The sequence below is a fragment of the Cynocephalus volans genome, chromosome 10 (genome assembly GCF_027409185.1).
Source record: "Cynocephalus volans isolate mCynVol1 chromosome 10, mCynVol1.pri, whole genome shotgun sequence".
NCBI classification, from domain to species: domain Eukaryota; kingdom Metazoa; phylum Chordata; class Mammalia; order Dermoptera; family Cynocephalidae; genus Cynocephalus; species Cynocephalus volans.
In genome coordinates, this window is record NC_084469.1 from 82,131,958 (window position 1) to 82,157,583 (window position 25,626).

The 25,626-nt window shown below is 40.6% G+C and overlaps 1 protein-coding gene across 1 annotated transcript in view; it reads left to right on the forward strand.

Annotated features, from left to right (window-relative positions):
* Positions 1-24,789, forward strand: part of N4BP1 (NEDD4 binding protein 1) — a 52,008-nt gene extending 27,219 nt beyond the window's left edge. The window contains exons 2-7 of the mRNA XM_063111403.1: positions 1,864-3,551; positions 11,545-11,675; positions 13,324-13,420; positions 15,779-15,886; positions 17,905-18,012; positions 19,933-24,789. Of these exons, the coding sequence (XP_062967473.1) occupies positions 1,864-3,551; positions 11,545-11,675; positions 13,324-13,420; positions 15,779-15,886; positions 17,905-18,012; positions 19,933-20,290 (2,490 nt within the window). The 3' untranslated portion in view covers positions 20,291-24,789. The remainder of the gene's footprint in view (positions 1-1,863; positions 3,552-11,544; positions 11,676-13,323; positions 13,421-15,778; positions 15,887-17,904; positions 18,013-19,932) is intronic.
* The last annotated feature ends 837 nt before the right edge of the window (positions 24,790-25,626 follow it).

Sequence of the window (25,626 nt, forward strand, 5' to 3'; positions counted from 1 at the left end):
TAAAACACAGAGGGCTCTTGTATCCGGCACCAGTTATCTCCACGCTTCACCACCAAGACCACCAACAACAATCCAGGTGCATTCAAAAGGGCATAGAGCAAAGAAATCATGGCTGAACATCAAACTGCTTAGGTTGAGCTTTTCCTCTGACATCTCCCTTTTATTTCTGGTGTTTCATCTACTCATAGGGATTTTGTAATTCTAAATTGTAGTTGCACAAGGAACGTGTACACATACTTGATATAAATTCTAACCAAAGATGTGTGTCTGTCAACAAAGCAAGCGTATATATGGTAGGTGCAAGCTTGCTAAACCTTTTTGACTGGTGCTGCACAGGTTGAACTTCTAAATAGTACCACTTTTGGTAATGCCATTTTAATTTTAGTTGAAAGTATAGATCAGATATTGCCAAATTCATTTCTCACAAATGTCTATCCAGAAAGTTTCACTGATAATTTTAGGTAACAGTGTTATTATTTAGTAAGCACTTACTGTGTGCAAGGCACTATTGTCAGGGCTTCACATTCGTTGTCTCTCTGAATTCCCTCAAAACCCCTGTGATTACACTATCATTATAAACTCTTTTACAGTTGAGGAAACTAGGCTTAGAGGGGTTAGGTAACTTGAGCAAGGTCATACCAGTCATATGGCTGGAATTTGAGACCAAGATGCTGACTCCAGGGACCCAGGGTTATTAACAAATATGTGCCTGGTGTGTGTGGTTGCTTGCATGCTTGATTCACACGTCTACTTCCAATAGCAACCTAATTGCTAAAGAACCTGATTCCCTTTTTTACTTCAATACCAGTGTCTGAGAACAGCAGTACTGTCCAGCATTCTCTGATTCTTTAGACAGTCTTCCCTTTATATCCATGGGGGATCGCTTCTAAGACCTCCCTCAGACACCAAAACCTGTAGATACTCAAGTCCCTGATGTAAAGTGACGTAGTATTTGCATATAATCTATGCACATTCTCTGGTATACTTTAAGTCATCTCTAGGATATTTATAATACCTAACACAATGTAAATGCTTTGAAAATAGTCGTTAGACTGTATTGTTTAGGGAATAATGACGGGGGGGAAAGTCTGTATACATTCAGTACAGAGGAAATTTCTTTTTGACTATTTTAGATCCAAGGTTGGTTGAATCCACACCCATGGATACAGAGAGCCGACTGTACTTACATCTACATTTAATTTAAACAATCTGGTCTTTCTTAAAAAATAGCCATAAAATTCCGTAGGGTATAGATTGTTCCATCCAGCTGGAAAAAGATTTTTTTGTTAAATTAGTCTTGTTTTTTCTAAATGCCTTCAAGAAATCTGGAAACCAAGGGTAGTAGTTCTTGTTATATATTGAAACCAAGGTAGTAGTGAATCAAAAGTCAAGTTTTGTTCACTAGTGAATCATTTGATTTGGTTATGTTATCTCTTGATTATGTCACGGTAGTGATAAAAGACTGGTAGCAAGCAAAGATCCTTGTTCTTTATAGATGTAAATAAATCAAGCCTTGGGATTATCCACTCAGCAGCTGGGCAAACCCCTAAGATCACATTGCAACAATATACACAATTAAAATGTTACAATACCTGTCTTTTAGATTTAGATGCAAATTTTTCAGTTCTTCTGAAAATAGTGAAGCAATTTATACCTATTATTTTTAATCTTTTATTTAAATTCAGCATTTTACAGATAAGTCATTCATTATTTCTTAAGGGGAAAAAAATGTCATTTTTCCCAAAATTATAAGTGTATTTGAGATTTTTTTTAAACCAGCTTGACATTTGTAATTACATGTGTAACAACATATATGTAAAGAGCTTTTGTAAAATGATCTAATTTCTTGTCTTCTCTTTGCAGGAATATATTAAAGGAATCTGTGAACCTGAACTAGAAGAAAGAGAATGTTACCCCAAGGCCATGCACTGCATTTTTGTTGGGGCACAGAGCCTGTTTCTGAAGAGCTTGATTCAGGATACTTGTGCTGACCTCTGCATTCTGGACATTGGCCTTCTTGGCATCAGAGGAAGTGCTGAGGCTGTGGTCATGGCTAGGAGTCACATTCAGCAGTTTGTAAAGCTTTTTGAGAATAATGAGAACCTACCCAGCAGTCAGAAAGAATCAGAGGTGAAAAGGGAATTCAAACAATTTGTTGAAGCCCGTGCAGACAATTATACAATGGATTTGTTGATTTTGCCCACTTCCTTGAAAAAAGAACTTTTGACACTCATACAAGGTGAGGAGAATCTATTTGAAACAGGAGATGATGTTATTGAAATTAGAGATTCTGAACAAACAGAGTCTACACAAAATGCTGCCACAGGGCTCAATGTTTCCAGAGATGAAAATATTTTGCAGGAAGATGCAAGAAATGAAGCCGGGACTCCTGTTTCTGAGCTTACAAAGCAAATGGACACAGTATTTTCTAGTTCACCGGATGTGCTTTTTGTTCCAATAAATGGTCTAACCCCAGATGAAGAGGCACTTTCCAAAGAGAGAGTTTGTCACAAAAGGAGATTTTCTGATTCTGAAGAAAGGCATACCAAGAAGCAGTTTTCTTTGGAAAATGTTCAGGAGGGAGAGCTTTTGCATGATGATAAGACATCAGCTGGAAATGTAATCATTGACCTGTCTGATCCTTCCACTGATTCTGAAAATTTAAATCCAGATGTAAAAGATACTACTGAAGAAATGGAATACAATATCCTCGTAAACTTTTTTAAAACCATGGGCTATTCCCAAGAAATTGTTGAAAAGGTCATTAGGGAATATGGGCCATCTACTGAACCATTATTGCTCTTAGAGGAAATTGAAAAAGAAAATAAAAGGTTCCAAGAAGACAGAGAATTTTCACCTGGTTCTTTGTCTCCAGAGATCAACAAAACCAAAAATAAGGGTATTTGTGGCAACATAAATGAGCTTACAACAGATTCCACTCCAAAGAAAACACAGACTCACGCACAGCAAAATATGGTAGAAAAATTTTCTCAGTTACCATTCAAAGGAGAAGGTAAACCATGTACCTCAAATTGCAAAATTAATGCTTTCAGAACAGTGCCAATAGAACAGAAACATGAAATCTGGGGTTCAAACCAGAACTACATTTGTAATATAGATCTTGAGACTGATGGCCTTTCATCCTCTGTTACCCCTTCAAGTCCCAAAGAAATCAGTTTTGTTTCAAGGGGAGCTTCAAGTAACCAGCCCAGAATTCCAGTTTTTCCTGAAAATGGTTTGCAGCAGCAAGCAGAACCATTGCTTCCAAATAATATGAGATCTGCATGTGAAAAACGTTCGGGATGTTGTAGCTCTCAGTCGAAACCAAACTGTCCACCCCTTTCTTCACCATTTCCACAGTCCCAGCTGTTACCACCTTCAATTTGTGATGCAAGGTTGGCAGGACCTTCTGATCATATTGATTCCTCAGTTACTGGGGTTCAAAGGTTTCGAGATACTCTAAAAGTACCCTACAAGCTGGAATTAAAAAATGAACCAGGGAGAACAGATTTGAAGCACATTGTCATAGATGGGAGCAATGTTGCAATTACGTAAGTCCATTCTCTGCACATTATTCTTTAGTTTTAAATAGGACTCTAAGCAATGACTCAAAATTACATGTGTATATTAGGAACTATCCTGTGTATCTGTCTAGTGATCTATAGCCTTACCTTAGTCTGGGGTTGGGGGTCAACCATTTGGTTGGAAAGGTGTTGTCATTCCTTCTGGAGTTGTGAACTTTGCTTCACCCTATTCAATTTACATTTCTAAGGGAAAGAGATGACAGGAAATTTACCTTTTCATATTACATTGCCCTGTGATAATGCCGTAAAGAGACTTTTCAATCATTAGGTTCTTAATACTATGAGTACCATTTGGTTATGAATATGAGGATGGAGTTTAAAGCAAAAAAGAAATTTTTATGCTGCGTTATGCCTGGTCTCGAGCCAAGGTTGTGCTGTAGTCATAAGTCTGATGTTCTTTTGTTATACTTCTGTTGATAAGAGTGATTGTAGTTTCCTTTCTAAGGACATTAGTCAGTTTCATTGTGGGCCTCTGCTCTTACTAAAAGTTTGTAGTATTTGTTTTTAGTAAAAAGAGTACAACAATCATTTCTATTTAGCCTGTCTTGGAACCCCTCTTGGGATTCTCACTTTATATTTGTGGTGTGGGATTGGGGTTTCTTCTTTAAGGGGCAGTTAGGGGCTAAGAAGAATGTGAGGTCAGAGTCTCCATCCCACTGTGGACCAGCTGTTTGATCTTGGGCAGGTCATTCAACCCTTCTGAGTTTCAGTTGCTGCCATCTGTTGCCTTTTGACCTGTCTTTAAGGACACTTTTATCATGCTGTTTCAGCAACTTCTAGGTAGTTTCCCTCCAGTTTCCAAAATCAGTCACCCGATTGTTAAAAGAAAAACTTTAGACAAATGAAACTTAGCAGAGTTTATTTGAACAAAAAGTGGTTGATGAATCGGGCAACACTAAGAACCAGAAGAGGTTCAGAGAGCTCTACCCAGCAACATGGGCAGGCAGTATTTATAGACAGAAGAAGGAAGTGAGTACAGAAACAGCTTGATTGGGTACAGCTGAGCATTTACCTTATTTGGGCATGGTGTATGTAATGAGGCCTTTGCCCTGTATGGATGGACATGATCTGATCAATTGGCAGCCTGTAATTGGCTTCTCAACTGCTATTATTGGCTGAGATTCATCTATTTATTAGAAGAATACACTCTTAAGTTGGGTTGCTGTTCACTATGTATAAGCTCAAGATATGCAGGCAGCTTTAGGCCAAATTTATTTAACACCATTGATTTTTGAAGAAGTCTTCAAGGTCCAACATTTAAGTAGTGACAATTTAAGAAACCGATACCTGGACATAGAATGAGGGAGAAGTTGCCAATCTTAAAAATACTTCTCTGAATTGTGGCATGTTTGTTTGACTTCTTTCCTAGGAGTTCTAAAAGATCAGTTAATGCCCTGAGTTTTTAGGAATACCTATTGGGATTGAAAAATAAATTTTACTATTGAAATACATGTTTATTAGGTATTTGTAATTTTTTATTTTGTTAATTTTTTAATTAGAATTTTTAAACAAATACACGAGAAAATATAATGAATCCCCTAGACTTATCACCCAACTTTAATAGCTATCAAAGCATGATCAATCTTTTTTTATCTATACCCTTACCTACTGCCTTACACCTGTATTATTTTAAAGGAAATCTCATATATCATGTCATTCATAAATATTTTAGTATTTTTAAAAATAAAAGAATTCTTTTGCTTTTTAATTTCTGAATGAATTATTGATGCTATGTTTTGCTGTCAAGAAAGAGAAAATGTCAGCATTTCAGATGTTAAAGTTTGAAGACAGGCAGTAAAAATATGTAATGTATTTGTCTTCATTTTCAAATAATACTGTTTATTGTTATTTCACTTTGTTTTGGCAGCCCTATTTGGGGAAACCCAGCAAATGACCCACAGCTGCATAGGATTATCTAAGTGAAAATGCAAAACACAATTCAGTCATAGTCCAAACCCAGCACTAGTTACTTATTGTTATAATTTCTTCAGCCAAATGATGATATCAAATTCAGGTCATGATTGTGAGTAATACTAATTCTTTTTCACTTTTCTCTATGTGGGAAGATTTCCCAAATTAGTGTTCAAAGAAGAAGAAATGCAAATTAACACAGTGAGCAGTGATAACAGGACTTTTTAAAAAACTTTTTGGAGTAGTAACTAGTGTATTTTTCAGAGAGGTCACTATTGGAATTTAGTGTGATGCTATCTGACCATAACAGGTTGTTTTACATATCTGGTCCTTTGCACTTTGCCCATAGTGCCCCCCCTCACACATTGTGACACCCCCAGACATTCCAACATATTTCCTAACATCCTTGGGTACAGAATCATATCTTTTGAAAACCACCGATTAATGTACTCACAGAAACCTGCAAGTTGACTTTAATTTTTTTTGAAAACTGGTTATTTTAGGAGGATTTGAATTTTCTTTGAATTCACAGATGTCTCTATTTAAAAGCAACACTTAACAAAAAGATGTGTTACCCTAAGAAGGCAGACTTCTACATAATTTGATTTAAATTCACTTGAAAATATCAATACAGTCAGCCCTCCCTATCCATGGTTTCTGCATGCACAGATTCAGCCAACAGTGGATTGAAAATATTCAGGGAAAAAAATTGCATCTGTACTGAAATTTACAAAACTTTATTTCTTGTCATTGTTCTCTGAACAATATAGTTAACTACTTGCATAGCATTTACATTGTATTTAGGTGTTATAAGTAACTACAAAATTATAAGTAAGTATTAAGTATTATAAGAGATGATTTTAAGTATATGGGAGTGTGTGCATAGGTTATATATTCAAGTTCTATGACATTTTATATCAGGGAGTTGAGCATCCACAGATTTTGGTACCTGAGGTAGCTGGAACCAATCCCCCACAGATACCAAGAGAAGATTGTAATTAAAATTAATTCCTATTCTGGGAGAGATACTGCTTAATGGGTATAGGGTTCTATTTTGGAATGATGGAAATATTTCGGAAGTAGATTTAAGTCATGGTTGCATGCATTTTGAATGTACTAAATGTCATTGAATTGGTCACTTTAAAATGGTTATTTTATATTATGTGAATTTCAAAAAGTTGAAAAAAGTCAACTCATTCTAAATCAGTTGCTTTAGAATAAAATGTAAATTAGATTAGACTATAAATTCTCTGAAGGGATAGATTTGTGTTTTTTCTGTGCACTGAACTACAAGATACTCTAAAAGTACCCTACAAGCTGGAATTAAAAAATGAACCAGGGAGAACAGATTTGAAGCACTCGATAAAGATTTGTTGATGAATGAATGAGTTAGAGACTTAAAGATTGAAAATTTTTAGTGGCTTTTTATCACCCATGTGTAACTTCATGGTTGCTGTTCCATTGGTAAATTTAGATTAAGTTTTAATGAGGCAATACATTTAAGAAATGTTTGGAATCTTAAAGCTGAAACACTTATGTATCAGGTGTACTCTGCTTTATTTTTAAAAACGTAATCTTCATACCAGTTTTGTGGGGCTAAAGTTATCTACAATACATGACATGAAATGGCCTAAAAAATCCTGTCCAGAGTTACATCAATAGGAGATTTGGGCCCATAATGTCTCTCCCCAGAGCAGTGATACACCCTGTGTTCTCCCACAGAAGTTGAGGTGGAATTTTCAGGCCTTGGCATTATTGAATTCTTAAGTCTCGAGTTGTGTAAGCACTGCTGAGTAAACCTCACTCATTTGACCCCACTAGTTGAGGAAATAATTAAAAGGAAATTTGAGTCCTTAAGTAATAGGATCTGTTTGTGTGAACCCCACTTGAAAGCAGCCTAAGCCCACCCTCCCCTGGGTTTCTGCACAACCTTTGTTTATTTGCCTATCCTGCATGATGTCTGCAGCTCATACACACCCGTGAGAAATTCCAAAATACCCTACTTTATGCCGATGATGTATATCTTTACTTGGTTTTTCCCCCTTGTCACCATGAATGAGTCAAATGCTGAGTAAGTGGAAATTGTTTGTGGTGTATAGCTAGACAGCACAGTGGTAGCCAAGAAACATTTGGGCTCTGTCAGCCTGACACTTCAGCATAAGAGCACCTGACTTACCAGTTGATAATTTTCCATGTAGATGAGGTTTGCCCCTAAACTTGCTAGAACTATGTATTTTAAACATTTTTCATGCTAGTCTTTCTGTATCATTGTTCCATGGCTATTTTTAAGTGGAAGCTATAGAAGGAAATCGCTCTTTTCTGTGTAACTCAGAATAGGTTCTCCACTATTTCCCCACACTGCCCTGCCTGGTTCTGTAACTGCCATGAGTTTTTATCAGTTGTCACCCATCTCTCCTCTGCTTTGGATACTCTTTCCTTTAGTTTACTGCCTGCTATAATATGGAAAACCAGGTGATATAACTTGTTACCAAGTATATAGAAACAAATTTAAGTCTCCCTTCCAAGCCTACACACCTGGTCTCCCGAACCTAACAGTGGTTCATTCTGCATTTGCACCTGCTAGCCCCAGAATCACAGAGATGGCTTTACCAGAAGTAGAGTGGTGATATTATATATACACTTTGTGTGTGTGTGTGTATATATATATGTACACACTTTGTATATATGCTTTGTTTTTATTTTTATTTTTTTTTTTTTTTTTCTTTTTTTTCTTTATTTTTTTCTTAAAAGATGACCGGTAAGGGGATCTTAACCCTTGACTTGGTGTTGTCAGCACCACGCTCACCCAGTGAGCAAACCGGCCATCCCTATATGGGATCCGAACCCGTGGCCTTAGTGTTATCAGCACCGCACTCACCCGAGTGAGCCACGGCCCGTATATGCTTTGTTTTTAGGTCAAAATAGACAGTTGGTCTGGGTTTACATGTCAACAAGCTACTCTAGTTTGAGTGCAGATGGCTGGGAGACAATGATGATTAAGCACATTTTTGCCTGGTCAAGATACTGTTCTTGAAGTAGGTCAGGTCTTTAGTGAACGCTCCATATTATTTTGAGGACAATAATTTGGCTCCACTTGTTTTTTGTTTTTTTTTTTTCAGTAGTTTTATTTTCTTGTTAAATCTTTATGTTCTCCACCAGAATTTTGAACCACTGTTTTTTATTCAGCTCTGGAGATTCATTCAGAGTATCAAAAAAAAAGTGATATGATCTATACCACTGAGAATAACACTTTGGAAATCAGTTTAGAGATGATGTTTCTAGAAACTCCATTTATTCCCCTCCAAGCTTGTGAGGGGTCTAGGGCAGCAGAATTCATCTATCTGCATTTCCCCCCACCTTTTCTTCAGTGACCCAGTGGGGTGGAACTGGGTATTCCACCTCCATCCAGTTTCTATTGTTGCCATCAACACAAGTGTTTAAGGAAAAGTAGGTAGCACACATTTGTATCTATTGAATAATCAAGGAGGCACTTTATAAGCTTTTTTAGTGCATTTCTCTCAAGGGTTATCCTTTTGAGGGCTAAACGTATGCGTTTCTCGGTTTTTCTAGGAACCAGCAGGCCATTCTGTTGTGGATTTTCATGTTAGGGCTGTGGTTGACATTTACTCTAGGCCTATCCTTGCTGTTACACAATTAGAGTAATAAACGATTTATTCTTTTTCAAAGATTTTTAAAAGGCCCCCCCTCCGTGTGTGTGTGTGTGTGTGTGTGTCCGTGTGTGTGTGTCCGTGTGTGCGTCCGTCCGTCCGTCCGTCCGTCCTGTACGGGGATCCAAACCCTTGACCCTAGTGTTACAACACTGTGCTCTAACCAACTCAGCTAGATGGCCAGCCCAAAAAAAGGCACACTTTAAAAAAAAACTGCTGTAGTATTTTTTTTTTTTTCCAGTAACAATAACATACTGCTACATTCTTCCCATATTTGAATGCTTTTAGATAAACAAAACACTGCTGAATTATTTCACCAAGAATGCGTTTGTTTATTTGCATATGTTTTGTGGGGTAATAGCCTCTGCAGGGTCTTATTTATGACTGACTGAAGAAGAGTGGAATTTTAGCCTCTAAAAAGAGGAAGTTATAAGCAGCTCTTCCAAATCTCACACCACGTTGGATATTTGTTGCATGTCAAGAAACGTAGATGCAGTTGGGGTGACAACCCCACTGTGGGGTAGTGGAAAGAGCAGTGGCCAGGAGTGAGGAAGCTTGAGTCTGACCCAGCTCATCTACCCTCTGGCTGTGCAACAGGGCAGGTTGCTCTGTCTCCAAGTGTCTCCTTTTTATCTCTAACAGGAATGTAAATTCCATTTCCTCTCTGATTCTGGCACGCAGTACAGGATAGGAAGTCAGAGAACGGAAGGGGGGCTGAGTGAGGGCCTGTGTCTAAAGACAGCTTCATGAGGAAGAGAGACTAGAATTGAATTCCGAAGGCATTTGAAGGAGCGAGGGAAGGTTGCAAGAGCATTGCACTCAAAGCAGCAAAAGGAAATGGCAAGACTACTTGGCCAAGACTAAGAGCGTGGTGATATATGGTTGTGGGAGGTTCACTTTTGCCAGATCTCTTCTGACAGTCAGAGAAGGAGGGGACCTGGAAGCCAGGCAGAGGATGTGTGTAGAAGAATAGTGCCATTGAAGGCCCTGAGCATAATCAAAGGCCTTGTGGCTACATTTAATGGTCAGTCTAACTGGAGTTTGCAGGATTGGTTGGAATTAGGAGAGCCTAGGTTTAACTTGGGGTACATTATGCCTCAGGTGGTAGGACTTGCAATTGCAGTAAATATCCACGAAGCAATTTGATGTGTGGCACTAGATGCAGAGAGAAGACAGGACTGAAGATGTAGAATTTACTGTCCTTGGTGTTTAGGTGATCATTAAAACAGTGACAATAGAGTTTACTAATCTCATACATAAGTTGTAGCATCACAGTCAGATTTTGATCTTCTTTTTTTCTTTCTAATACCCATGGGTAGACAGATGGATTACCACCTGTAGTATTCCAAACTTTTAAAAAACACTTTTTTTAAAACCTCCAATTTTATCTAAGTGCTGGAGAATAAAATTTAATTTAAATGTTTTTGTCGCTTTCTTTTGAAATGTGTTATCAGTTTGGGGGGGGGAGCATTTTTAAAATCTTTTATACTAGGGGTCAGAAACTGTGGGCCAAATCCAGCCCACCATCTGTTGTAAATGTGGAACACAGCCACATTCATTCATTTACAGTTGTCTGTGGCTGCTTTCACACTATAATGGCAGAGTTGAGTGGTGTAACAGAGACTATATGGTCCTTTTCAGAAAAAGTGTGTCAACCCATGTTCTGTACTGTTTCTTATTTATCTTTTTTCTCTGCTTTCTGCTTCCTTCAACAACATCACCTTCCATGGCCCCCATCTAGTTTCGTTTGAGTCTTGCCCTTGACTTGTTTCCTTTAGGCTGTAAACTGGGTAGGTTTTGCAGTCCCACAGAAAAGGGATGGAGCCTTCTGGGAGCTGGAGGCAGCAGCAACCTTGGATGTTGTGGTGGTCATAACTGTGTCACACCTTTATACTTTTCCTCATCACAGGCAGGCACAGGGAATAGGCATAATCACAGCTACTAAACTGTTTCTGCTTCAGCAACAAATTTCTTAATAAAATTCATGAAAGATTCTCAGAGGCCAATGACCAGACCAGACTTAGAAATAGTGTTTTTTTCCCCAATAGAATGCTCTTTTTTAAAAAATAATAAAAGTGCAATAAACAAATATTACCATGAAGCTCACTGCCTTCTGCCACGACAGCAAACCCAATTAAGTCAACTAAACAAAATACAAGAGAAATCGTAAGACTCTATTAAGAGTTTCAAATCCTACCATGAGCTCTGTCTTGGCTTTACAGAGCAGCAAACTATACAACTAAATGCCAGAAAATGTAAAAGAAAAGGAAATTTTGTGCTTATTTTTGTTTTTTGTGGATTTTACCTTTTTATGTCGAAACTTAATACTGCTATAAATGTGCTTTAAAATGAAATGAATTGTACTTATTTTTTTCTTATAGCCATGGTCTGAAAAAGTTCTTTTCTTGTCGTGGAATTGCAATTGCAGTTGAGTATTTTTGGAAGCTTGGCAACAGAAATATTACCGTATTTGTCCCGCAGTGGAGAACAAGGCGTGATCCTAATGTTACAGGTGAGGCAAGCTGATTTTTCCAGATTTCTAATCAGGTGTTTAATGAGTTGACTTATAATTGCAATACTTGCTACTTAGAATAGCGACACATGCCATGGGCAGCAACTTTAAAAACAAAATTGTAAATCCATTGCACCTAGTAAACTATCAATTGAAGAGAGTTACAGCATGAGATATACTTGCAGGAATAGTATGAAGATAGTTGTTGATACACAAAGTTATGTTAGGGCTTATTACATTTCACAAAAGTTTTCTTTTGACTTTCTCAAAAGTAAAATGTCTTTTCATTAGGCTGGGTTTCCAACTGTTTAGTAGTATTTTTGAAAATGGTCACTTGATAAATTTGGTGCCTGCAACTATGAGAGGTCGTCAAACAGTTAATAGAAAGATTTGTATTGTCTTTTAGTTCCCTTTGTCCACAAACTTTTTGAGGGGCCCTTGTATAATGTCTTTTTAACACTCTGTTTAATAGCTTAATATAAATCATTTCTGATAACCGTGTAGCACTTTGTGGCTGACCTGCAGGCACACACAATTTGAACTTACTATGAATCATGAAATGTTCTAGAGAAATTTAAGGTTGTTTGTGTCTTACTTAAATCTTGATAGGAAGACAGGTGAAAGGGCTGTGCCAGGCAGCTTAACTCATCAGAGTACCTTGAAATAAAAGGAAGATTGGAGGAAGGAAGGGTGAGTTCAGGACTTGCCCAACACCTTAAACAGGAAGTGAAACTTAGTCACTAGTGAGGTAGAAATGGTAAAACCACACATTTCCCACATATTCCCAACTTCTCTTTTGAAGAACATATTGTCCCAACAAGGTACAGGAGGAGTGAAGCAGATCCACTCATTTTGTAATTATTTTTGCAATTGGATCCCTGAAAGAGTCTTACAATTCTTATATACTGTGCAGTGCTAGGAAAATAAAACACTGTATTTGGCATTTCAGCTTAAGTCAGTGGTTAGTACCGTTGTAGGGAATGCAGATGTGGGACTGTCAGACCCTGAGCTTTTAGTTTCTTTTGCCCATTATTAGTTTTCTAGAATGTGACTTTGGTTCTCCATTCTCCTCTGTCACCACCCACCCCCATGAAAATCAGTAATCATTTGTACAAACAACTAAGAGAAGCTGGATAGGAGGCCAACTGGAGGTAGATTTTGACAGACTCTTGTAGTAGTAACCAAGCAGGCCTTTCTTGGGATTGGGGCAAAGCATTTTGTCCTTCCCTGGGCCTCTACTCCCATTGCCCTTCCCTGCTCCCACCCCCACCCTCTCTCAGGAACTCTTATCATCATTCTCTTTGTCTTCTACTGCTTGCAATATGGCTCTGAGAAAGTCCTTGATGGTAGAATTCATTAAATATAGGTTTATGGTTTACTCTTCTTAATTTAAGAAGCAAATGAGTTGAACCTCTTAATGTTTAAAAAATAGCTATAAGTCAGTTCATACATTGCATTTGCCTTAATATGGGTCTTGCTTGATTTTTTTTTTTTTTTTCTCCTTCCCAATGAGTTAGTAAAATTGAGTCAGTAGAAAAAAGGTTTCCTACTGTTCTCCAAGTGAAACATTTGGGTGTACTTTCATTGATTTACACATCTGGGAAGATAGCCTTTTTCTGAATGTGTATTCAACTTATTCCATGAACAGAACAGCACTTCTTAACCCAGCTCCAGGAGCTTGGAATATTATCTTTAACTCCTGCCCGGATGGTCTTTGGAGAAAGAATTGCTTCTCATGATGACAGGTATGAAAGGCTGTTTTCCTTTCTAAGATGGGAGTGGGATGGTAAAGAGACAATCTTCACACTTGTAAAGGACTCATTGACTCGGGGGGTTGAGAATTTTAATATTTATGGTCATTTACGCTTGATGATCTTTGCTGAATGGTTTAGGAACATCACAAAAGAACCCAATAAGTTAGAGGTTTTGTTTTGTTTTTTAATAAAACATGACTATGAATCTGTAAGTAAAAGCAGATATTTAGTTGTGGTCTTATTGTTGCATGCTAAAAGTAATGTTTATCTTCTCTTAGTGTGGCAGCCTTGAACATGGTTTTCAAATATTGTCTGTTTCCTCTGTTTTGGTCCAGTGACTTATTTTGTCATTGTAATGCCTGGGCTCTCAATTTTCCTCCACACAATAGAAGATATCTCAGCTTAGGTTGGTATGTCACTCAGGAAGCAGGTGCTAGAGCATCTGCGACATCAAGATTTAGTCAACAAGTTTTAAAATTTTTTCTAAAAAACTTTACTGAGCACTAACCAAGTCCAACGCATAAAGCTAGGGTCCAGGGAAACACGTGATTTAGGTGTACCTTCTGACCTGAGGAGTTTGCAATCTAGAAGAGAAGGCACACAAATAAGTAATAGAGGGGCGTTTTGCTTTTGCTGAATAAGAGAAGGTTCCAAACTTAACCAGTGGCATTAGGACCAGCTTTTAAAATCCTCCCCTTGTAGTGTAAAATCAGTAGTAGCAGGTCTACTAGTATCTAGAAACCTAAGTGGTGGCTACTTGTTCTTTTATCTTCTGCATTTACACTGTTTATTTTCATCTGGCCTATAGCACTTATAGCTCCCCCGGTGTTTTCGCCTCAGTGTTCCACCAAAACACTCCCCCCACTGAACAAAGTATCTAGCTTGTGACCCAAGCTAGTGAGTGGTGGTCAGAAGGTTAAGAGATAAAAAGAAGACCTTGGCAGAGGGAAGGGGACTTGGGACCAGAGCAGACACTCATTCACCAAAAGGGCCTTCTCATTGAAGACCCCTTGCCCTGCACCAGGCTAGTTTGAGAGACGAAATCTAATGGGAAAAGTCAGAGATGGATACATAGGGTGGGAAGAGCTGAAAGAGGACAGCAAGTGGGGGCCAGGGCATGGATGAAAAGTACTGGGAGGCTGGCATGGAGGGTTTCTTGCTCAGCCCTCTGACACAGGGTTGGGACCTTGGAGTGCTCGTGTCGAAAGGCACGTTGGGCTGCTGGGCTCAGGAAAAACTTTCAGGTCCTAACACTGCAGCTTCATTCTTACACCAGCAGAATTTGAACCCATGTACTAAAGCAGACTAAGCTTTTGCTTGATTTTTATGGCTCTCTGGGTTATTATAGGACATAAGGGTATGTCCTAATTCCTAGTACATACACTCAGCAGCCTTATTACCTATTTTTATTAATACCTCTGGGTAAACGTCACCACTTACAACTCACGCTATTCAGAAATAAGTTGTAAAATGTTTACTAATAAATCCAAAGAACTAAGTCATATTTACTTTCCAGGGTATCCTAACACCTCTGAATTTAATGGTTTTTTTTTTTAAATCCCCTTTGAGTACTTACTACTACTGATAAAAACAGTTGTTTGCACTGCTAATTCCAGTGATTCTCTTAATTTGTTATTTCATTATCTTTGTCTACATTGCCTTAGACGAATGCGATCATCTTGACTAAAGGAATAAAATTCATCTTATCCTCATGATTCTCTTATTAAGAGGATTTGAACATGAATAATCTCCAGCAATGAAATAGAATTCTTTACTATTTAATTTTTGCCCTTTTTCATCATGTATCCTTTAATAACTGCCAGTCGAGTGAGTCTATAACTTGCACTAAAGTGAATGGCAGTTCGAGACATTTCTTCTTAAATCAGGGCAGCAAATACGGACCAGTGAATTAGGGAAAAAAAAAAAAATTGATAGGCTCACTGTGACTGTAACAAGCAGCTAATCTTAGACCCAAAATACTATAACTTAGCAACTAAAAACTGAATGGTTGTCTCAGGCTTGTCAACTCTAATTTATTCTCTGCTCTGCTGTGGTCCTTAGGCATTCTTATTACCACTGTTCATTGAAAATGTATATAGCTGAGATCATCTTTAAAAAGAATTGAATTGTATTAAAAACAGTTCTTCTTTTATGATGACACTAATAATTTCAGAGACATTCATTTCAGATTGATCTTCAGTTGACTGGGGCTTAATTTTCCTACTGCCCAGCCTTGGTTAAATTCTTTGGTGATTTTCCTGTGATGAGGAAATCCTTTTATTTTGTTATAACATGGCTTCTCTAAGGGATGCCTGTTTGTTTATCTTGAACTCTCTTCTATTACCATAGGTTTCTCCTACACTTAGCAGACAAAACTGGTGGCATAATTGTAACCAATGATAACTTCAGAGAATTTGTGACTGAGTCAGTGTCTTGGCGAGAAATTATCACAAAAAGGTAATACGTTCTTCTTCATCTTTGTTCAGAGAATTTTTTTGTTATTGTTTGTTTTTGTTTGCATTTCGTTTATTTTATGTGCACAATGGTCCTGCAGAAGGCAATACAGGGTACCACAGTATAATAAGACTGTGCCATACTCCCAATCTACAGGGTGGTTGGCCTCTCTAGGTAGGTGGAAGGACCCAGCACAAAACAGGGCCAGCGAAGGCCGGCCCGTGGCTCACTCGGGAGAGTGCGGTGCTGATAACAAGGCCATGGGTTCGGATCCTATATAGGGATGGTCGGTTCACTCATTGGCTAAGCATGGTGCTGACAACACCAAGCCAAGGGTTAAGATCCTCTTACCAGTCCTCTTTTGGGGAAAAATAAATAAATAAATAAAACAGAGCCAGCAAGTGATGTGTGTAGTCGTGCTTTGTCTTCTCAGAGATCAGCGTTCGCTTGCTTGAAACACCAGGCAGTTTTGTGGTGCAGTTAACTATGAGGGAGCACAAAGGGCCCCCACCCAATTTAGCCCTGCCCTGGTGCCGTGGGAGACTTTGGCAGGTCATTGGACCTCCCTACATCACTCAGCTGTGCAGTGAAGGTTGGACTTCGTGACAGCTGACATTCCAGCCCCGAAACACTGTGATTCTAGTAAGAGGACAAGACCAAAAGCAATATGCTGATTGGGTTTTCACTTCTTGAGGGTCAAGGGAAAATAATGCTACTTTTAAATATCTGATGCTTTTCTTGAGCTTTTCACAGTCATAACTTTATCATGTATATTGAAAACATGTTTACATGTCATCCAAAGTTAACAGAGTTTGAGAGTATAGCATTCACTGCCATAAGTTTTTTATTTATAGTGGTACTATAAATATGTCCGACAGCTGAAAACTGCCTTAAGATCAGTGAATACTGACTGACTTCAGGACTTTTTGTTAACAGGCATTACCTGATCAGTTATTTAAAACAAAAAGCAAGAGTCTATCTGTAGTAGTGCCGGGGATAAATCATGTATGCATGCCACAAATCTTAAAACATGAAATGAATATACCTCAAGTCAAGAATAACTAGTATATAAGGAGTATGACTTAGATTATTAACTAGCATAACTAGATATTTATGTCTGTTGGGGTTTTCACAAGTGTTGTCTGGTATTTACACTTTCCTAAATCATTAGAGAATTTTAGAAAAAGATTCTTTGGTATGCGTGCCCAGATGAGAGTTAATTACTGTATGCATTTTGAACCCATGTGCTGTTAAAAAGCTTTTGTTGATAGCTGAACAAAGAATCGGTCTTTGACCTTCTAGGAACAGTTAAATGAGCCATTAATCTTCTGGGGCATGTTTCTGGGGGATCTTTGCCCTAGGCTCATTGTCAGTATTTATTGGACACTCATCTGTGTATGCATGGAGGGTTTAAATGCAGTCAAGACTTGAGTTCTCAAATTAACTCATTGCTTTCAGAATTCACAAGATCTGGACAACAAATATGGGAACGTGGACTTGTTTGTTTGTTTGCATTTTCTGGATTCAAACTTGATAAATAATGCTCTACTGACCTCAGACTTTCTTTCTTCTTAGGTCATATTGTTTTCGTTTTAAAAAGGGTTATTTTCAGTGGGGCCTATAGATAAATTTATTACCAGTTTCATTCAAAAATTTGTTGTGTCCTAAGGTGACAGCCTTTAAGTCTTGTTTTTCTAAGTTAGACTGAACATCATATTAGGAGAAGCTGCTACTTCCCATGCCTAGATAAAAATCTGAAAGTCTTGATAAGAAATGTGAGGGCCATCTGATAAACGTTTCTTACACTATTGTATTTGTGTCCAAAGGAGAGAAATATTAAAATGGTTTAACATGGGCACATGTGTGGGATTTTTTTCCCCCTTCAAGCAAATTAAGCAGTCTTAGAATTTATAGGCTGACCATTGGTTTGGAATTAGGTAGCTACTTCGAGATACTTCTGAGTTCCAGCAGAAGTGAAGACAGTTTTTTCTCCAGCATTGTGATTATTCTCTATGTTGTAGATTGCTTCAGTATACATTTGTGGGGGACATATTTATGGTTCCTGATGATCCTCTGGGAAGAAGTGGACCTCGATTAGAAGAATTTCTTCGGAAGGAAGTCTTTCTTAGGTATTTCCTTTTTTAGATTGTCTTGTATTTAAAAGTTTAAGTTCTTTGTGCTTTTGTGCAAGTGCTGTCTTTGAAGACTAAAAATGGCATTTAATTTTTTTTTAAAAAAGCCTTAGATTTAGTGCTGGTGTAATGTATGTAGACGCTAATCAAGTGTGCACCCCAAAATACCAAATTTTCAATTGTGATCCTTTTGGTTTTAATCAACTAGGAGATGGGGAGCCAAATACTTTTGTGAGTCTAAAAAGACAAAGAAGATTTTCCAAGCTGGTGGTTACTTATTAGCAAATGCCACTTAGGTTCATTATGTATGTGTTGTTAATGTCTTTTTACATTCATTTTCTAAAGTCATTTGCTTTGAATATGTTATGCTTATATTAATTTATTTACTATTTAAGAATCACTACTTGGGGGAACTGACAGTTACTTTCTACCTTCACTGAATAGAGAAGCCAGTATTTCATATTTATCTGAAATAGATTTGATAGTTTAGGTTTTCTTTGTTGTAGTTTGGATTTGTTCATTTGTTTTTAAGATGCATTGCTAGTGATTGTTTTTGTTTTCAGAATGCTCAGGTAACAGACATTGTTAACTCAAGTTTTCTATGTGCCTAACTAACAAATCATATAACCCAGTGACAGAACTTTTGTCTTCTTTTAACAAAAATGGGGCTGGCCAGTTAGCTCACTTGGTTTGAGTGTGGTGCTGGTAACACCAAGGTTAAGGGTTCAGGTCCCTGAACCAGCCTGCCACACACACACACACAAAAATTAAAACAGGCTACACTTCTGTATATTTCCCAGCATAGGGATGTTATAAGGGTCTAAATTGAAAGGAAGTCACACAGCTCTCCCAGCTTTTTAAAGCATTGAAACTTTTCAGCTGATCTTTTCCACTTGTAATAGGGGCCTTTGGGGATTCTAGATTTGTATTCAGCAGTGAGTGGTGGTGGGGTTTTCTTCACACAGAGCTATCTTCTGCAGAGGGGACCAACATGATTTCAGCTCCCTGGTAAACACCTACTGCATGTCAGTCCTTCTCATTTTTCTTCCACATATCTTAACTTGGAAATCTTCTTTGGGGCCTTCGGACTTAAGGCATGTGTGTGGGCATCAGGCCTGTGGGTCAGACTTAGCAAAAGGAGAATTCTGTTTCCTCCTGCTTCTTGAGCATGTCGATAACAGGGTCGGTCCTACCTGCCCTTTTTCCTCTCACCCAATAGCTCTTTACAAAGGTGTTAACTAATTTGGTTAAGAAGTCAGTAATCATTTCCTCACAGAGGGACTGACTTTTGAAGTTAGCTGAGCTTTTGAAGTTGGGAAAACTTTTCTGCCAGCCCCATTTCTCGGCTTCAAGCCAGTCAGATGGGAGGCTTTTGAACAACACAGATGCCCTCCCTATACACATACTTGCACACACCTATGTGCATACAAGTTTTGGGTACCAGTACCTCACGTAGACTTTGGTGGAGAAGGTGAGTCCATGAGGTGGTGGGGACTGCCTCTCTGCCCAAAGTTTGGGGGGGGGGGTCCTTCTGATCCCTCTCAGCCAGGGCCCTGTGCGGAGTTAGAACCTTCAGAATAGTAGGACCCTGTTATGCCTGTCTTTTGAAAGCTCCCAGGCACATCCTGGTTTAGAGCCACACAGCTGGAGGGGGTCAGTACAGCAGCAGACATGGGAGGGTGGTGCCAGCTCAAGAGGAGTTCTCATTCCCCGCTGTGACCAGTCTAGAGATGGGATTGTTGGAATCCCCACAGGCTCCAGTACGCAGCAGACATCACCACCTTTACTGTAGTCTTGCACCTTGCCTTTGGAAGCCAGGGAGCAGCATCTTGAGCCTCAAGGTCAGCAGTGGGTATTTTAGAAGGGTTTCTTATTTATCGTACTACCCAACTCACCAAAACTCACTTCCGTTTACAGAGATATGCAGCCCCTTCTCAATGCCCTGCCAAATGTGGGCATATTTGACCCCAGCTTCAGAGTCCCTGGCACCCAGGCAGCCAGCACCAGCCACCAGCCTCTGACCCGGATTCAGGGAGCTCCTCCAAGTCACTGGCTTCCTCAGAAGCCCCACTTCCCACTCCTGCCGAACCTTCCCAATATCCAGCAGAATCTGCCCATTCCAGCACAGAGATCTTCTGCAGAAACCAACGAGCTGAGAGAAGCCCTTCTGAAGATCTTCCCTGACTCAAAGCAAAGACTGAAAATTGACCAGATCTTGGTGGCCCATCCGTTCATGAAAGACCTGAACGCGCTGTCTGCCATGGTGTTGGATTGAAGATCGTGCTGAGAAGCTTGAGCTCAGGGCCAACTGATCAAACTCGAGCTAATGTCTGGAGATGATGGGAAGTAACATAATGTGAAGAAACATACTTCCCAGTGTAAATGCTGTTGTATAGAGAAGAAAAAAAACAAAAACATGTTTTGTGTATTAAAAAAAAATCTGGATTTTCAAAACCAGCTTTTTTCTATATATAAATTATGCTGCTGTTACAGATTTAACATTTTCTGTAAAAGGAAAATCTACATTTTCTGCCCTTTCAGAACTGTTTAATAGCAGTTACTCTTGAGTGTACTTACATTTTTATGTTTTTTAAACTATTTTCCTTAAAGCTGAGAATATTGACAAATGGATATGGTTCACCTTTCTAAATAAAAAAGGGTTGCTTTCTTAAGGAAAGCAAAACCTCTTAAAGTATATTTTCTTGAGATGAATATGTCACATCCCCTAACGTGAAGAGTGCTCATCCCTTCCAGCCTCCTCTCCCCTCAACCCCTGGAGTTATGAGTCCGTAGGAGTTGGTTTGCTCCTGTGGGGTCTTTTGTTGGAGCCATTTGTGAGAGTGGACAAGTAGTGCCACTAGATGGCACTTTGTGCCTAGCCATTGTTAATGACCAGGGCAAAGTTAGACTCAGAATTATCAGGGATAGAAGAAATTTTAGAGTTCATGTAGTCCCACACTTGTTCCCTTTCCACCCTACAAAAGAGCAAACTGAGGCCCAGAGGTTCACCATCAGACATGCCCACAACCACAGCTGTGGGATGGCTGGGCAGGGACCAGACTCCTCAGCCAGCGCTCTGACATGTGCACCAGGCTGGGGCCTCCCTTCACCTGACCTGACTCTAGAAGCCACATCTTTGCCTCTGAAGACCGTGACGAGGTGTGAGGAAGTTCATCGAGCAGCCTCATTGTTGTGTCTATCCTATGTTCACAACCATGGCATATGCCTCAATGTAGAGTTTCTACAGCTTTGCCAAAAAAATGGTTTTCTATTCTCAAGAATGACCCAAGCCGATAAATAGCATTAGTAGCCTCCGTGGGGTCCCAGAACCCCTGTATTTATTTTTCCTGTGTTTATCTCTTTAGTGTCCTCCTAAACAGCCTTTTCTTTCTCCGAGCTGATATCTTGGTATCGACTTTTTTCAGTGTTGCCCAAATTCTGTGTCAATGAAGTTCTTTTCCTGGGTAATTCCTAACATCTTTACTATTTGAACCTTCAAAGGGCTTTGTATTTTATAACTGCTCTCCCCAGGTTGCTCACGGTCAGTTTCCTATCTGCCCTGTGGATCATGTCTCTTCTCCCGGCCTCCCAGAAGTAGTGCCTGAGGACTTGATACTGGTTTGTTCTTCATGGTGAGGAGACTGGATGACATCCCAGGATGCTCCCGCCAGGCATGTTTCCTCTTGGTTTTCTTTGATCCCTACATCCCTTGGGGGATGAGTCCAGAGCCTTCCGGTTGGCCAGACTTGTACTTCAATCATGTTTTCTTTTGGATGCTTGGATGAAGCACTCTAATGTGGAATTGGTTGTCAGCTGTCATTTTTGTTTTGGGCAAGTTGCCAAGTCACTCAGCTGTGGAAGTAGAAGGAGAAGACTGAGGCAAGCCAGAAAGGTGTTTTTCATCACTGCCCCTGTGCCTCAGCTTCACAGCTGGTTGTTTTCAAAAGCAGAGGTGTCAGGACTGGGGCTGTCTTGCAGGAACTCTGACCTTGTGACTGAAGGTTGAGGCCAGCAGCCTTGCCAATCCAGTATTTCTCCTCTGGTTTACAGAAAAGACATAGGGGACTCGCCCTGGTTGCCTAGGCTGAGCCTCCATGATGCCAGGTGGAGCTGGCTAGGCTGAGAAGATCACAAGTTTTCTAGGCTCTAGAAGCAGCTTGACCCTTCACCTTTGAGTTCTGTAAGCCTTTGTGTTCTCAGGAGTGTTTATGAGAAAACTGCCTGTCCCCTGCCTTTTTCCTGGGTATGGGAGTGAAGGATGCAGAAGAATAAGTGGGAGGAGTATAGAAAAGCATTAATTACTTACCTTTACAAATTATAACATGAAACAATGCACAACTCTTCCTGAAATCCATCAAGATTGGTTAAATTTAACATTTAAAACCCAAGTTATCACGCCATTAAAAAAGACTCTTTACCTGTTCTCAGCATCCTCCTAGTACTAGGCTCCATGTTGCTGCTAAGTAAATACTCATAGATAACCTCATGCAGTAGGTATCTCTGCTGCTACCTTAGGAGTGTTGGCAGTAATGCTTCCATGGCTTGTAACTCTTTCAGGCTTTTGTGCGTCATGGCTCTGCATCCTGTGTTTCATGGCATTGCTGTGAAGTAGCTGGCAGGGCAGAGGATGCCACCCTCATTGAACAGGTGAGGTGTCTGATTCCCAGAGTGTGTCCAGGGTCAGAGAATAAGTAGCTGAGGAGCTGAATGATTCCTGGGTGTCCTTTCTTCCCTATGTCCCAGGCCTCCACCTCTGGGAGAGAAAAAGACTCGTTTGACCTTTCTGTCGAGTAGCCTGTGTTTGAGACTATAGGCTGCCAGTCACGAAAACAGAGTTAGAAGGCATCTCAGCCATCCTGGATGATGGGTCAGCATTGTTGGGCAGGCTTGGCTGTGTTTGCCAGGGACTCAGGCCTGACGCAGCTTTGGCAGTAATGAGGATGTATGGTGTGCTTATGTAGGCTTGTTGTGGCACTTGTGGAATGTGGAGGACTCTGATCTACACACAGAAACCCATGCTCTCCACACTGCTCTTAGCCTCCTTCTACCCCCACCAGGTATCCAGCCCCTCCCCCCTACAAGGGCAGTCACTGCAGGCACTGGCCTGCCGACAGTGGGCCTTGGCACCACCCTCCCCGCAGATCCTGCCTGCCTCCCACACTGCCGCGACGTGGCCTTCCATCGGAGTCTCTTCGCACCTCCACCTCTCATCAGCACTTCCTCGTCCTCACCTGTCTTTCCCTTTGGTGTCCCCCTGAGCCCATCTCCTCTCATCTCCTGACTGTGATTTGTTCAGTCAGACACTCTGACTCACCCCCATTTCTTCATTATTTACCTCCCCATTATTGTCCACGTATCTCAGAGCCTTTGATTAAAATAAATAGCCTGATTTCCCCTTATGAATTATGTTTTTTTATAACTAATACTTTCCCTCAATTTCCCACTCTTCACTTCCCAGTTTGCAAACTTGGCTTCCACCCCACCACGTAACAGTCATCTAGAAAAGTCATCGGGGACTATCTGATTGTCAAATTCAGAAGTCTTTTCGCAATCCTTAATAGTAGTGTGCAACTCAATGACCATAGCATTTGACACCATTGACCTTATTTTCCCTATTTTTTGAGGTTTCCATCACTTTCAGACTTTCTTCATTCTTTTTCCTTCTTTTACCTAAAGCACATTCCTTAACACCCTTCTCTTTCTCAACAGGTGGTTGTCAAACTTTGGACCACCTAGAGGACCCATGGTGGGGAGGGCAACTCTTGCTAAAAATGTAGATGATTGCATTTTTAATCCCCCAGAGATGTCTGTTCAGAAGCTCTGGAGTAAAGCCTGGGAATCTGCAACTTCAGCACACTCCCTGGATGATTCCCATGTGGGTGGTCCATGGACCACATTTTGAGATACTGCACTCACGTGCAGGGGTCCTAACTCTACTGTCCCCTCTTTGCAGAGACTTCTAATCCCACCCCTAGCCCTGCCCTTCGGGAATGATTTTTCCATCCTACCTGAAAGCCCTGTGGAATCCTCAGACTCCCCAGACCCTCAGCCTACATCTGTCGTCCCTCCTTACTACCCACCGTCCATGGGGTCCCCTGTTCTGCCCTTGTCCTTCGCTCACCACTGCCCCCCAGTCATGCTCTCACGGCCTCCCTGTGAGCATTGGTCCCTTACCTGCCAGCCACTTCTCCCCTCTCCCTTCCAGACTTCACAGTGCTGCTAGATTTATCTTTCAGAAGCACATTTCCGGTCACCCCTCTTCCTGATCAGTGATCTTCAATGGCTATTTAACTAGAGTATCAAGCTCACACTCCCATGAGACTAGTATTCATGGCTGCCTGCCGCCCAGCCATACTTGATTGTCCCTTTGTACAGCACCAACCCAAATGTTCACTGCAGCCACACAGATCCCCTCGGTTGCCTGCGGGCCTGTGTCTGTGTGTGTATTCCTCTCTGCTAGAAATGGCCTTCTCCCAAATGGCTTCATTCTGCAAAGGCCTAACCCTGAGTCCTCTTTGTACCTTTGCCCAGTGCTGCTGACCAGAAGCAGCCCCTGGTGTTCTGTGACCCCACAGCATTTTGTGTCTCATTGTCAGCACTTGCCACTCTGGCTGATGTTGCCGCAGCTGATTGTGTACTGTGTCTGACCTCCGTTTCTAGACTGTGAGCTCCTCGCGGGCAGGGACTGTCTGTGTTCACTTTTTGTATTTCCCATGGCACCTAGCACAGTGCCTTGCACTTGGTAGGTGCTCAATAAATGTCTGTGTAAGTGAACTGGAGGATAGTCCCTTCTTGACTGCGGCATCTGGCAGCAAGACCCAGTAAGACCTTTAGGAAGCAGGTTTTCAGAGGCCAGGAATCACCTACCCTGCTCTGGTGGACCTGGGGGTGGAAGAGGGAGGGTCTGCTTGACTCACTCCATTCTCCCCTCTCTTCAAGGCTCCACACACCATCCTGGGCAGGCTGGTCCAGGGAGGGACACCTCTGGTGGTGGGAACTATGGGATGACATGCCTGGCTCTGTTAGGGCCATTTCCTGCCATGGGAGAAGCCGGTCTATGGTAAAGAAGTAGAAACATGAGAGACTCCTGGTGGCATGAGTTCTTGTTGTCAGGGAAGCCTTCCTAACGTGTCACCATGCCCCAGGATTCTAACATACTTCCCTTTTTGCTTAAGTAGTTCAAGTTGGATTTACGTCCCTTGAAATCAAGAGACTTCAGTGAAACGTGTTACTATCCTTCGTGAAGACTTGCAGGTTGAATGAGAAAGGTTCATCTGTTTAGAAAGGTCCCAAAGATTTGTGCAGACAGAACTTTAAGAGTGTCCACCACAGTCAGGAAATGGTATAAGAGCCCGACGATTTCTATTTTTTTTTTTTTAAAGATGACCGGTAAGGGGAACTCAACCCTTGACTTGGTGTTGTCAGCACCGCGCTCAGCCAGTGAGCGAACCGGCCATCCCTTTATGGGATCCGAACCTGTGGCCTTGGTGTTATCAGCACCGCACTCTCCCGAGTGAGCCACGGGCCGGCCCAAGAGCCCGACGATTTCTGAGTGCCTTGAAACCCACCCCTTCCTGCCCACAGAAGAGAGCTCCACCCCACCCTCGAGCC